Here is a 15,547-nt window from a genome sequence, read left to right on the forward strand (position 1 = left end):
TCCAAACAATGCACCAACTTCAACAATGCAGTGCATTTCATCTGAAAATGTCACAAGAAAAAACAAAAAAATGTTTCAAGCTAGCTAGAAAGAGGTAAAAGAGTAGTAATCGTCAAGTCGCACCAACTCTGGCTCAATTCAATGCTCAGCTTCACCACTACAAATGTGGAGGTGTCCTTGGGCAAGGCACTGTCCATCTGAATGAACCACTTTGATTCTGATGTGTTCCCCACGGTCACCTCAAACAACAAGTCTTTGAATGTGGCTGCATTGAGACAAAATCTGAATTTGGTACTCACAAGACAGGTTTTCACATTCTGCTTTCCTGGCCATCCTACCTCAGTGTTTCTGCCGCATCATTACACACTAATCATATTGACTCTTCAGTAATTACTTCCTGGGATAGACACATTTTGTGTTTAAATGCAGTTTGTAACAGCACAACCAACCCTAGGTGCAATTTGGAGGAGGGTGTGCTTTTCACCTGCTAGAAACCTAATGGATATTGGCTTCTATGTGCAAGGAACTTGAATGTGGTGCAGTACATGCTGATAGGGAAAATATGAATATCCTACAGTGTAATGGGGAGATCGATTTGATCTGTGTCAAAAAATAGCTAGTTATGACACACGTAGCAGCTGTGGTACCAAGAGATATAATTTGGCCAGATACTGTCATTGAGTATGAACCTACAGAAGTCTTTAACTGTGCTGGGAACATGGTAAAATTCACAAATCTGTATAGAGAAGACAGTTGCAGTGCTTTGTCAAAAAGGTTTGTTCCATGCTACCTTGTCCTCTGTAATCAATGTTTCATCCTCAGAAAATTTAAACCTGTCCATTTTTTCACTGATCATTGTCAGTCAATCACACTGAGACTAAGTCAGATTATTCGAAAATTGTTTAAAATATCTGCCGCTACACTTTTTTACTTCAACTCGTCTTCCTCCTCAATGCTAAGCTAGTGATGCTACGTATTTATCTTCTCACATCTCAGAATCTTCTTAAGACTCCGGCTGTCACCTCGATTATGCATTTTTTCCTTCCAGACAACTTTCTATTGATATGCTTGAATACAGCACTCTGTGAACAGCCACCTTCTCTAGCAACAATTTTTGCTGTCCTATCCTCCCTGCAGAGCTATTCAAATTTCTGGATTTAGAGTTTAAAAGCTAACAATAGATAATTATTACAAAACATCACCCAATATTTAATACATGTATCGAACCGGGCACTATTTGACACAAATTGCTTAAATGAATATGCTTTTCCATTATGTTTAGTTTATTGAGATTTTGATGTAGAGGAAGATAAATGCTCTTTAATCTAAGTTAACAAAACACATCTTCTTCTCTTAATAGAAAACCATCGCCCCACAGTCAGCCTATCTCAGTAGATTTGAATAAAGGAGAAACATTACCTGTCTCGCTTCGGGTTCTTCCATGCTGTACTGCGTACCAGCTGGCCCCTCACTCACTTTGTCTCCCAGAAGGAAACCCAGCCGCGTCATCAATGTGTTGGCTGCCTCATCCACCGACGGAGGGGGCCCCAGCTCATGGCTTGACTCCCCTGCAGAGGTAGGTAGACAAAAAGAGGAGGAGGAGGAATGGTAGAAAACAGAGAAACACAAGTGGTGAGCAAAATTAAGGGGACAGCTCATTTCACCCTAAAACAAAGCTTTTAGTTTCATGTCTGACTGATTTAAACAACTGAACACAAAATATATATCCGCTACAGCCGTCCTCCATAAAACACAGCAGACAGAGGATACACAGCACCTGCACTCAGGCAAACAAATGAAACACCCTGTCGCACCTGAGTTTTCCTGTAGCTCAGAGCGGCGCATTACAAACACATTCCTCAAAACAAATGGACGCCTTGGCTTGGACGATCCACTTACATAAACTCCAAAAATCCCTTCAGCCACAACAAGGATTGTTTCCAGCTGTACTGAAAGACCTTCTTTTCACGCTGAATGGCAAAAAGTCCTCCGAACTGACGACAGCTGCTTCCGCACCACTCATTGCCACTGCAGCGTGAGTGACGTAATGAGAAACACCCTTTACCTGAGCGTGTGTAAGTGAGAGAGGGAGACGGAGAGGCGTTCCTAACCAAAGTGGGTGTGTACGCACACACACACACACACACACACACACACACACACACACACACACAAACACACACACACACACACACACACACACACACACACACACACACACACACACACACACACACACACACACACACACACACACACATCTCTGTCCTATTTATGGTGCCTGGAAGCGCTAAGCAAAGCAAAGAAAAACTGTGGGGTGAGCCCGCATGATGGTAAATCCACCTACAAACATTCAGAGCACTGGGGGGTGGGGGGAGGTTGCCAGCTTTTAACCAAAGCAAAAATCTCTCAATGACCTCATCTTGTCACCTGGTTGCCTGGTTACTCTTCAACCGTAACAAACCCTCATTGTAGTATCATGTTCTTCAGTAACACCTGGCTAATGTGCCTGGAGGAGCCGACTGGATCGACTTCAGTTCAATTCAACGCTCGTCACAGCAGTGTCGCTTTCAGGCGAGGAGGTTTTGTTAATTACCTTCCTGCTCAGGAGAAAAAGTAACTATTGGCCTGTAATTCGATGTATGAACCTCTGAATTGGTTCAGACATTAATGGCATTTAAGCCAACAGCTCTGGGTGGCCAGTGTTTAAATAAACAGCAGTTGAGACAAAGACAGCTAACTGGCAGGACCAGTTTTTTTTTAAACCCTTTTCACCATACAGCAGGTCGAACCGGACAGACAGGAAGCCAGATTAGACTCTAACTGACAACTGTTAGACAATCCAAGCCACCGCAGCACCTCTTTGTAGGCAGACAGCTCCCCTGAAGCCTGTGGTCTCTCACTCATCAGCTCAAAGACACATAGTCAGGCAGGCAATCTAAAGCCTGGGCTCCCCTGTCCATTCCCTTATGGACAGCAGCCTCATTAGATTGACTCCGAGTCCCTCTGAGCGAGTAAGTAAGTGAGGCAGAGACCTTCTGAGAGAGGGGGAAAAAAAAGTCCTTTGAATCAAATGGGAATGACACGCTGCAGAGCTTCAATAAAAACACACAGCAGCATCGAATAATGAGGTAATCACAGCACACATTAGGTACAAAATAGGCTAATCACATATGAGCTTTGATGCTGTTTAGCTATGTACATGGATACAGGCTGTAATACTACCAGGACATAACACCAATGTCCTGCTAGATGTTAATGAAAGGATTTTGCTTGAGTTTTATTTTTTTACTGAGTTGCTCAGACTATGAAAGCTGGCAGAGAGTCTGTAAAGTCGAGGGAGCTTTTTGAAAGGTGTATATTAATCACAAATATTAAAACAGACTGAAAGGCACAGCACACATATATTACAATCATTTTATGTGCTAAATGATCACCATATGGCAAAAATATAGAAGAGGTCATAAACACTTGCAAGATTTATGAAGCAGCAGCTCACCAACGTTTGACACTAATTCTATTTTTACTTCCTCTGCAGCTGTTATGCTTGCTGGTGAATAAACAGGGACAACAATTCGATTTAGTCATCAACTTCCTGCTTTTTATGAATTGTACGAATAATAGGCATACAAACAATCCTACAACTTTGAATAAAGTTGATGTCAGTTGTTTAAACCTGCTACTTTTCTCACTCCCAGCAGTGACTAGCTGAACTGCACTGCTGAGTTGTGTATAAACAGAAAAAGAAGCCAAAATTCAGCTTCCACTTCAACTTTCTGTTGAACTCATGGATTTTCCAGATTGCAAAATAATAGATCAAAAACAATTACAAACTTAGTAGGGAATAGTTCAACTTTATTTTACTTTAATTCACTGCTAATTTCCTGCATCACCCAGCTGTGCTGCAGTGCTGAGATTATCTTGTGCATGATCAAGAACAATTTGAGATATGGTTGCAGCTTACAAGGTTTTCCAACTCCTTAAAAGGCATGAAATCAAACATTTTAGATCTAATTTCAAATGGTTTCTACTGGACCAGCCAAAGACTTAATGTAACATTTTTAATTTATATTAAAGTCACAAAAGAGAAAGTGGTTAAGTAAAAACATAGGTTTCTCCAGAACAAGTCCAGCCATATTTAGTAAATTACAATATTATTCAAAGTTTATTTATTTCAGTAACTCAGTTCACTAAATTAAACATGATATGCAATAACTACACACATGCAGACGCTTTCATTCCCTTACTGGTGTTAGTGATGATGATTTTCACATAACAGCTGATGAAAATCTGACATTAATGATTAGAATATTACATCAGACGTACAAAAACATTTCTAAGAAACATGGGCAGCACGCTGCTTCTGTCTATTAAACTGAATTATGTTAGAGCACAGTTGTCTTCAGTGTACGTGTGCTAAAGTCTGAAAAAAAAAAAAACATCTGGGAAAATGTTAAGCCCTGCATCGTTAACTTTAACAGGGATTTTTATTTTGTTCAATGTCAGGAGTTTGTTTTAAAAAATAAAGGACCTACATAACCTTAAGCTTCACTTTGTAGCCTTTTGCAAGTTAGCTGTAGTTAGGAATATTTTCTGGTCTCAGAGCAAAATTATTACAAAGCTCAGTGTTTATGAGGTTTAAAATTAATAACTCTTTGGAGAAACAGCCAGGACTGTCATGTTTAAACATGTATGTTTTGCTCTCCTCGAGATGTGCGCTCCACCTTGCACACACACACTACTGTTATGTACAAACCATTCATACACTTGTTCTTGTTTGCGTTCCACTCGATGGATGCTCACAGACTCGCTGCTAAAAATAAACATGGTGAACCTTTATTATAGAAAAGCTTGATTAAATTTTACAGCAAGTAATTTAAATACAACGTTAGTAGTAAAAGTGAATTAACATGTTGTGGAAAATAAGTGAACTTAGCTTTGTGCAGCGTCACATGCTAATGTGGTTCTCCTCTCTGAGGTTATGCTTGTGCAGTAAGCAAACATGAGCAAACACTGGTCTAAGAAAACTATAACAACATAGGAGAGACAGTAGCAGAATGTCACATTTATATACTCCTCTAGTATGTATATACTGCTGTTGAAAAAGAAACATGTTGCTTTTGAATGCTTAACTGTCTCTGAGAGTGAAAATTAATTTTTTTTATGATAAGAGCTAAAAAACTAATAATAATAATAATAATAGTAATAATATTGAGCCATATGACATGTCTCCAGAAACAAATAACAAAACACCAGACACCTAAATCCACTACTGCACTTTTCATTAGAAAGAAACCGGCAACATTCTGAGCCAACGTCTTTTTTTTCCCTAATTAAATAACAAACCAAATAGCTTAATAAAATGAAAGGTACTGACCATCGGCCACATTGAGCTTCAAACAATATGTCTGCAAAAGAAAAAGGCCAATTGTCTGACCTCTGCTGTCAAATTAACAGTGAACAGTCAAGTTCTGTGATGCTAAAACAATCTGAACAAGAGTCGTACTCTTACCAAAGAATTAACCAATCAATCATATTTTATTTATTTCTAATATATTAATATATTTCTAATATAACCAAAGGTAACACAAAGAGGTGATGCAGATGTTAAAAAAGAAACTTGGATACAATCAACCATCAAACTGACAAAATTCTAAGCTAATAGATTATTATAAGCATAAAAGGTACAATACATAACAATATAAAAAGTCTGGAATAGCAAAAATATAGATAAAACATAAAATGATATATAATTTGTTTCTAAATCAAATAAAATCAGATAAAAAAAGATAAAGAACATTAAAGGCATTGCGATGACAAAATGTCTTGGAACAAAGAAAAACTATCTTGGAATATGAGACTAAAAAATGTAAAATAAAATAAAACAATCCCTAAACTGCAAAAATAACATACATTTTTTTAAAAAAAAGCTTTGAAAGATGCATTCCCCCCCCCCATATATCACCTCCTGCATTTCATCTCTTTTTAGGACATTAATCCTTGTGGAGCAATACTAATATACTTGTACATTTTTAATGCAATAGCTGCTGTATCTTTATGCCAGTGTCTGCACATAGGGAGGGAAGGCTTTCCAGTTGACAGTATGCAAGTTGTGAGGACTGAATACATTAGCAGTGATTAGTCAACTGCTCCTGGGGGGCTTGTGGCTCTGAACGAGATCAAACAGCAGCTCTGTCCAACTTTTCCACCTCTATAGGTGCACCGCATGCCTACCACTTAGTCTATGTTGCAGACTTTCTGCCTGTCGCTTCATTTACTTATCTTCCCGTTAAAGTTTCTGTTTTCTTATCACAGCATCTCCGTCGCAGCCAGCTGCTGGCCGACCCCTTGTCTATGTGCCGTTTGATATGGGAGAGAAATCTCCCATATCAAACGGCATAATCTGGGTGTCTGAGCTCACAGCAACTCCCAGTAAGATAAACACAGGCAATCCCTTTGTACGTACTCTAACCCTCCAAAAATACCAGTAGCAAACATATGTCGAGACCCAGTTTTTCCACGAACACTGAGCCGTCGCATCAAATCAACACCAAAAAACGTCTGACTGCAAACGAAAAAACAAAACAAAACAAAAAAACATGTCGCACACATGTCACACAGCCTACTTCAAACTAATACAAATGAGCTGCTTTCAACAGCGATTCATTACCATAATGTAGGGGTTGTATGTTGATTTCTTTCTATTTCCAGTGCCTATGTTTTGCTCTTTAAATACCATTTGCAATTATATGAACTGCCTCTTACTGAATCCTGTGACAACAAGCATCTACACCACTTCAAAGCGCGTTGACAGCACCTTGGAAAGGAACAGGCATTTTAAAAGAATTCAGACATTTCTCATCAGAGACTAATGACAAGAAATGCAAAGCAGAAAATAAACATTCATTAAACATAAAACAGTTATTTATTTTTTTTTTTTAACCAGCCCACCTAACATATACACACTTCTCTCCTCTCTATCGGATTCCAGAGCTGCAAAAGAGACAGATGGTTGCCATAGCAACTATCTTTGCACGCAGCTAGGAATGCATTTCGGTGCAAGAGCGCATCTGTTTCTGTCCGGCCGTGCACAGACCTGGCGCGCCCCCTTCCCCATTGTACGGAGAAAAGTCAGAGAGAAGCATGTGTGCTGCAGGCGGGGGAACTGGACAGGACAGGAGAGAGTATTAATAGGCCCAGGTAGCAGGTGGGGAAGGAAAAAGAAGAAAAAAAATGGCGGCTCTGATTTCATCTAAACTCTTGAACTATATATTTTACTTCACTTGGATGTAAAAAAAAAAAAAAATCTTCCAGGGTAAATACAGCTCAAGAAATGCAGAAATAAAAGGTAAAAATAAAGCACAAAACCCAACACAAGCACGGATTCCTCACAACCAGGTGATGGAAGAGGGAGCACAAGATCAGATGAGGGAAATTCACATTCCTGCTGAGCGAATTTCAGATCTTATCTGTGCAACACCACTTCAGGTGTTTTATAAATAAAAGCACAAAAGCAATCAGCAGCCAGGACTTTAAGTGTCAGTGAACTAATGACATTCATCACGAGATTAGGCTTCAATCTTTACACTATTTTGGACAAAGCTACAAATCAATAAGCAAAGCACTGCAGACCTATTATATGTTCAGACACCAAAGTTTTAGAGAGTTTTTATCCATACTGAAGAACGTGTTTGTTTCTTTGGGATAAACTGCATTGCTTTCCCAGTGGGTTGTGTAATATACATCTGCATAACTGTTTAAAATTTTAATATTTAATTTTAAGGAATATATAAAAGGTGCTTTTGTTAAAGTGCCATGTATTGTATACAATCTTAGCTTTGACATTTCTAAAAGACAGTTGGCATTTCCAAAATCAGCATGACCAAAGACAGACGAAACAGAGAAACTTCCTTGTACTGCCACCAGCCTTCCAGTTTTATGTTGGAAGTTTCACTTTTCTGCAGTCATACGGTAGATATGTTCGGACATGTTGTTGTACAAAACTGTTTTCTTGTAATTAGCTCTGTGCTCTAACTTATTGCTTCATGTAACACTTCAACTATTTTGTAAATAGCTCCATCCAAGTATTCTTCTACTATCCATCATAGTATGTTGTTGTCAACATGACCCACAAGTGATTGAATGTGGTGCAGTCAAGGACTGGAACAAGATACGATTTTACAGATTTCAGTCAATCAGAGCTGATCAAGCTGGAATTAATCAAATTCCTGTCCACAGACAGTTTCATGGTGCATCTCTAACTATCAAATGGAGAAAAAATTCCTCCAACTCAAAAAGTGCAGACAAATACACTGTCCACATTTACTGGACATCTCTACCTGAGATTATTTCATTAATTTACGAATTTCTTCACCGTAGGAGTACAATATCAAAAATGTAAAAGTTAAGTTTGTCTCTTGACAAATGATGTCCCTATGTGACAAGAGAAATCTTAATCTACAGTATTATTGTGAGTGATGGGTTTAAAGTTGAGCGCCTAAAGCTTGATCCCTGCACCTACACTTAAGACTCTAAGCAGGAAACAATTGGTTACATTAGCACTGAAGAAGCCTCCATAAATGTCCAGTCATTCATGTGGCAGCATTTAGGGTTTTGAGTGGAGAAAAGAAACCATAGCAGAGTGAAAGTGAAGATATCAACCAATTACAAGCACTGTAAGAATACATTAAGCCTTAGCTGCAATAACGCTGACATTTTCCAGTGGCTTCAGAGCTTCCACTTAATGTTATCAAATTTTATGTCTCTACACATGGAACCCTGTAGCTGGTTATGATGTTGAAAAGGAGTTATTCCTTTCTACTGTCACATCACTCAGAAAGCAGATCCGAATTTAGATAGAATTTTTAACAATTGGCATATTTTGATAGTCTATTGTCCACTGCATTGCTATAATCAGTGGACACTTAATTAGGTACATCTGTTAAATTGCTTGCTTACATAAGTAGTGACTCAGTCCATCACACTGCAGCATTTATATAGATGCTTTAGGCATCTATATAGAAGTGGGGAATGCAAACTGCAAAAGCTCAAACCAGAAAGTGGATATAAGTGATTTTAAACTGGCTGTTGGTGCCAGAGAAATTCAGAAACTGCTTATCTGCTGGGACTTTCAAGCACAACATTTTTTTGGGGGGTTTAGAAAGAATGGACAGAGAAAGAGAAAATAAGCAGTTGTGTAGAAGAAAATGCCAAGGTATGCAAAATACTCTTGAACACACAACACTTTGACCCTTTAAACAGACATGCTACAGTGCAGGAAAGAAAAAAGAATAAGAAACTTAGGCTACAATTCAAAGAGGTTAGACAAAATGAAACACTAACAGCCTGGGAAATTGTTCGTTGGTCTAATGAGTCTTGATGAGCTGCTACATTCAGATGGGTAGATCTGGGATATGGAGTAAACAACATAAAAACATGAATTCATCCTGTGCGTTAATGGATCAGGCCGGTGGTGGTATAATGGTGTGGGGGATTCTTCTTAGCACTTTTGGATCTTACTACCAAGTAAACATCATTTCAATGCCACAGCCTGCCTGAAAGTTGTGTCTCATCATATCAATTTCTTCATGAGCACAGGGCTACCTGATGGTTACTTTCAGTTGGTTATTGCAGAAGTCAGATCACAAAAAACACAAAGCTCAGATCACTTCTAACTGGTTTTTTGAACACGAAAATGAGTTAACTGATATCCAAACGCCTCCACAGTCATCAGATCTCAATCCAACAGAGAACATTTGGGATGTGGTGGAACATTATGGATGTGCAGCCAACAAATATGCAGCAATTGCGTGAAGACATTTTCTGAATGCAGACCAAAATCTCAGAGCAATGTTTTAAGCAACTGAATGATGCGGTTTTAAAAGTAAAGGGGTGTTAAACCAGTACTGCGAAGGTGTACCTAATAAATTGGCAGATGAATGTAGTTAGAAGGAATCAAATCACGTCAAACTGGTTTCTTGAACATGAACATGAGTTAACTCATTGCTTTGTACAGTTTTTTGAGATGATTGTTGTTTTCTGAAGTGTTTTTAGAGGCTGAACTGTGCTCAAAGCAAGGCCACTACATGACATAAAAACATACAGGAAACAGAGGATTTTATTTGTAGTCTGAGGCTGTTCCAGACTGTTAGAGCACAGCTTCTCTCCAACATCATCATGAACACTTTCCATCCATTATAAATGATGGATTGCTTGTGGCAAATTTCACAAGCCATTTTGCAAAATATTCGCAATATTTATGAGCCCACAAATGTCTTTTTTTTTTTTTTGTAGGCCATAAGAATAAATAATAATAATAATAAAAAAATACATCAGCTGACACCTACACTCCTCCAGGCGACAGTCAATGTCAGAAGCAGCAGCGGCTGCAGCAGAGTGTGGACTGGCAAGCAATCAAGTGTTTAAGTCACCGCCCTGCTGTTACACATGCCAGGGAGGCCTTGTTAAGAGCTCAGACCTCCATCTGTCCACCTGGGAGGTATGAGTACTCACCCTTGAAAAAAACTCATCCCAGTCCTCCCGGCTGCTTTTCAGCTTGAGTTATTACTCCACACACGCAGAGAATTCCTGAATGTAATCAACCGCTTCCTCTGTCGATTGTAGCGCAGAGCACCATTTCATCCCTGATACGTCACATCTTACAGCAGCTCTTGGCAGCTCATAGCTCATATGTCACAGTCTATTTCACAGGAATGATGCAAAATAAAGAGAGGGTCAAGAGTTATACAAGCCATGCAAAAACAAAAATAATGAAAAAACAAACAAATCTGCAAATTTGTCTAGAGGTTTAACATCAAATTGAAATACGTTCCATTGTAAATCACATACTTAGAATTCCCACTGGGCAGAAATTCAGCAGAAAGGGCCGACAGACGGAGAAGGCGGGTAGTGCTCTCTCAACCATTTTTTCCTAAATCACACAAGGTAAGCCCCGAGGCCCCCCATTGTTGCTCCACTCACGTATTAAGTCCTGGCCTGAAGTGCTGAGGTCCACAAAGCCAACAAAGGTTGAGCCAACAAGACACAAGAGCGCGGGCCAAAACCGCGAGACGAGAAAGCAGATATATATCAGAGCGCTGTCCTCAAGTAAACTGCTTTAATGTCCGCCCTGATTAAGGATGGGAGGAGAGCGTTGGGTTTGACAGGGCTGTCCATGGCAGCAGGGGTGTGTGTATATGTGTGTGTGTGTGTGTGTGTGGGGGGGGGTGGATAGGAAACTGGACCGTCTGCGGGATTAACGAGCAAAAAGCCGGCAGTGAAGTTAACAGAAAACGGCGGCGGTACTCAAATGAGCTCCGAGAAAGCAGCAAGGGAGGATTAAAGAGGCAAAGTGGGAGGAGGCAGCGAGGGTGGGCACAGGCAAAGCTATCTGATTAATGATCTTAGCCATGTTTTCATCTTACAGCTTCCAGCAGAAAATCTGTCAAACAGATAAGTTTTCCCCAGTCTGATTTTGTGCTTCTACAATTGTACTGTAGTCACACAACATGCAGAAACAACGAAACGAGGGATGAGCTGGCGAAAAAAAAAAAAAAAAAAAAACTTACCAGGGCAGTATGTGTCCAGGTCTGTATTCTTGGCAGTAGCAGAGGTGTGTGTAGGGGAGCCAAGCTCTGATTGTGGAATGCGAGGGCTCTCCACAAACTTTGCTTTCCGCAGTGGGGCTGGGAGCAGAAAGCACATGCAGACACACACGCAGACACATATACATCGATAAAGAGAAGGAGACAACACACACAGACACACACGCATTCAATAGGGAGATGGTGGAGGACAAGAAAGAGAGAAGTGACAGGGACAAGACAGAAAGAGGGGGGAGACAGAGAGCTTATGAACTTGGAGCAACACACTAATAAAATGACAACATCCTGCAGGCTTTTCTATGAAGCTTTGTTTGACAAAGCTCAAGCATGAGTAAACATGGCGCATGGGCAATCAGGAAACGGGCGCAAAAGAAACCAGCATCACCCTCACATAACATCAGCCCACTGACGAAATCTAAAAATACCTCCATACACCGTGTTCCCTGGCCAACATTTACCTCACAACACAGAGAAACGGTCCAGGAAAGACGCACCTAATGGATAAAGAGGAGTATGTGTGTTTTGTCCATTGGGTCCATAATCACACCAAGAATGTCAGTGACGTCCACCGGCGCAAAACTGAAGTGTCAAATGGGAAATTTACAGTAGAAAAAGATGTGGGTGGCAGTTGTGATGTAATCACAAAAAAATAGCTTTGCTGCAAAGACAGGGTTGTTAGTGGTTGTGTGTAAACAATGGCAGCCATAATCTTCAGTCAGTGCGTCCTTTCAGTGTGTGGAACAACTTTTCAGAGGCAAAGTGAAAATCGTGGCCTGTTCTCTTAAATCAACTCAACAAGGATAAGATTTAGAGATGCACCACAATCTGACGGTTTTCAGTCTGATTATCAGTGACCGGATGGTTGAAAACTCAAACACCTGATCTTTGTCTGATCAGTGAACTCATCATACCATGTAAAAACAACTACACTATTTGGTGTGAGTAAGAAGGATCCCAAAGTAAGCAGTTTACATTGTGGTGCATAAAATGAAGTCAGATGAACACAAAATATGCTAGAAGTTAACTCAGAGGAAACTACTTTTGACAAAATGTCTGCAGCTCATTCAGGATGGGAGTGAAAGACTTACAGCAGAAAACGAGGGTTCAACAAGTTCAGCAAAGTGGCTGAGTTTAATCTTTTTAGGCTTTCAGCTTCCATCATGTTGGATGGCACATGTTGGATTTGGTAAATTTGACAAATTATGAGAATCTCATAAGGCTTTAAGAAATATTTGTCGTCTTAATCGCTGCCTTAGTTGCTAATATAATATGCTTAAGATCTGCTAACTCTGTAATTTATTTTTATTGTGAAACAGTAAAACTTTGTTTTGGAATCACTGCTATACACGCAACATGACCTCAACCTTTTTCCTAATGTAAGTAATTACTGACTGCTCACAGCAGGAAGACCAGAAAAAAAATATTTTGAATGCTGAGGAAATTGAAATTTCCAAAAAACACTACGAGGAGGTCAAAACATACACCAGTCTGTTAAAACTTTTTCAATATGAATGTCACAAGATCTCAAAGTACCGTACTAAAATGTCACAGTGCTTCTTATCTCAAGAAAATAAATTCCTACACCAGTATCCAATTGCTGCTAGTATATGTTTTTGGGGCTAAATTTTCCTTGAAGAGTACTTCACTAGTTTTAAACCATTTGTGTTACAACATCTTGGTCATCAGGCTTAAAAAAGTCAGAAAATGACGATAAAAAAGCTGTGAAAAGAGACTCTACTCTAGTCTAAATGCAAAATGTGCTGTGTGGGGGAAAACCATCAATGCACATCACACCCAACACAACATCCCCATCGTGACACATTGAGGTACTTGGCATAAATAGGCTATATATGTATATTGATGATATGGCCCATTAGACCATTAAAGCTAAATATTTATTATATTTGTGCAAATACACAAAAAAAAAACAATTTTAATGCAATGTAAGACAGTAGACACAACACTGAAGATTCAATTAACAACTTCCACTAATCTGTCCTCCATTTGATGATCTTTGACATCAAAATGTAAAAGATTTAGATTGACCAAACTTAATAATACTGAGATTTATTAAAACCGTTCGCAATCTATGACACTTTCATTCTATTTGCAAAGAAGGAGAAAAGGTCAATTGTGATTCTTTTTCTGGAATTGGGGCCAACCTAGATGGGAGGCTTTTTTTTATTTCCAACCTTTTCTACTCTCTGTACTCATGGAGGTTTGAGATGGGTAACAACTGAGCATAATTTACTCTTAATCAACTGATTTGGTTAAACAAGGGTTTTAGGATAGATTATGTACTGTACCCTGCAACTGTTAACCATTATGGGTGAGCGCACATGTCCAAAGCAATCCGGCGGAGAAGCGCAGCGCTGAACCAGTCAGCAGTGAGCAAAGAGCCACGAGCAGCAACTTAAACATATGCTCAATGAACAATGACTGCACGACTTGAATGAGTTTCTCCACACTCACAATTGGGTTTCATGTTATGTTTAATGTCAGGATAATGTATCAGCCTGTAGTGAATGGATAGAGAGCCAGGCGTTCTTTATAAATATAAGCTGAATCAGAAGAGACTGATGCACACAGAGTACATGCTCTACAAGAAATAAATATTATTACTAAATGCCACTATTATTACCATCATCCTTTCTATTAAAGCAAGGCTGCAGACTCCCACTGTCTCACTATAAGACATTACAAATTCAACTTTCCAGATATGTCAGATTTATACTGGGTGACATTACCAAGAATGCTTCATTTTATCTTAACAAGAGAGCTTCCAGGCATAGTAAAAGCTCTGAAGAGGCATGAATAGACACAGATGTACTCACAAGAAACATCGGCAAGGTGACAAAACCTCCAATCAGGATGCTGGCATAATGATGTTCAACTGGTAAAAAAAACCATCCTGCAACTCCATTCTACTATGAGACCTGCTACATTTAGTTGATTTTTTCAGCCTTATTCCTTATTATGTACACTGTTCATGCATAAACATATAAGCAGCTGTTTAGTAGTGTATTGGTTCCATTTTTGGTGCAAAAACAGCCCAGACCCATTGAGGCAGACGCCTCTGAGTGTCTGCTATTGTATCTTGTACCAAGATTTTAGAAACAGATTATTTGCAAAAAAAAAAAAATCCAATAAAGATTTCAAAGAAAATACCAACATCACGAGTTAAAATTTAAGAATTACAGCACTCTGGAAGGAGAAAATATGGGGTCATTTAAGTGATCCATGATTACTCAAAAATGTTTGAAATTTTAAAATGCAATAATAAAAAATATAATTATATATATAAAAATTATATAAAAATTTCTAATTGACAGAAACTTTAAACCATATTGAGATGCTGCAAAAATGATTGTGGCTACTTAAAATATTTGTAGCGAAATAAACATAAATCAAGTTATAGGCCAATACAAAGTTAAGACCAAGATTAGAACCACTAAGAAATTTGAAGACAGAAACGATCTAAACCAACTTCAATAGAAGAAACATCCCAAAGTAAAACTTTAAGACCAAATTAAGAAGTTAAAAATAACCCCTTCTTCTTGCAAAAACTTAAACGCTTAGAAATCTTGACGAATCTGTAAATTCCCGGCCTTACAAATAAACTCGGCTTCTTCCTGGCCGAGTGAACTCTCCAGATCTATGTGAAGAAGCATTCTCTGCCATTCTTGAAGTGTTAATACTGTGCAGCTATGGACTGGAGAGAAGTCTGTTAATTGACTACATCCAGGAAGTGAGCCAGCACAGATGCCACAGAAAAAGTACAGCTGACAGCCAGCGGAAGAAGAAGAGGGAATCCAGGTTTTTCATGGCCACATCGACTGCCATCACAGTGACTGTCACTTGAAAAAGGCTTGACGTTTCTGCCTGTCCAACCGATTTACATGCTGATTTCTTTGGCTAGTATCAGAAACAGGGGTGTCAGTTTT

At 39.2% G+C, this 15,547-nt stretch overlaps 1 protein-coding gene across 7 annotated transcripts in view; it reads right to left on the reverse strand.

The window, feature by feature from the left end:
• The window catches only part of LOC102231735 (protein TANC2), a 156,606-nt gene that overhangs the window by 48,476 nt on the left and 92,583 nt on the right, over window positions 1–15,547 (reverse strand). For 5 of the 7 annotated variants that reach the window (XM_023340300.1, XM_023340299.1, XM_023340298.1 and 2 more), the window contains 2 exons: window positions 11,568–11,684; window positions 1,420–1,568 (listed from right to left, as the gene is read on the reverse strand). In XM_023340300.1, coding sequence (XP_023196068.1) covers window positions 1,420–1,568; window positions 11,568–11,684 — 266 coding nt within the window. Of the gene's footprint in view, window positions 1–1,419; window positions 1,569–1,899; window positions 2,031–11,567; window positions 11,685–15,547 lie in introns of those variants that run through there. The other 2 variants (XM_023340303.1, XM_023340301.1) reach the window with 2 other exon arrangements.

This window comes from Xiphophorus maculatus, chromosome 10 (genome assembly GCF_002775205.1).
Source record: "Xiphophorus maculatus strain JP 163 A chromosome 10, X_maculatus-5.0-male, whole genome shotgun sequence".
NCBI classification, from domain to species: Eukaryota; Metazoa; Chordata; class Actinopteri; order Cyprinodontiformes; family Poeciliidae; genus Xiphophorus; species Xiphophorus maculatus.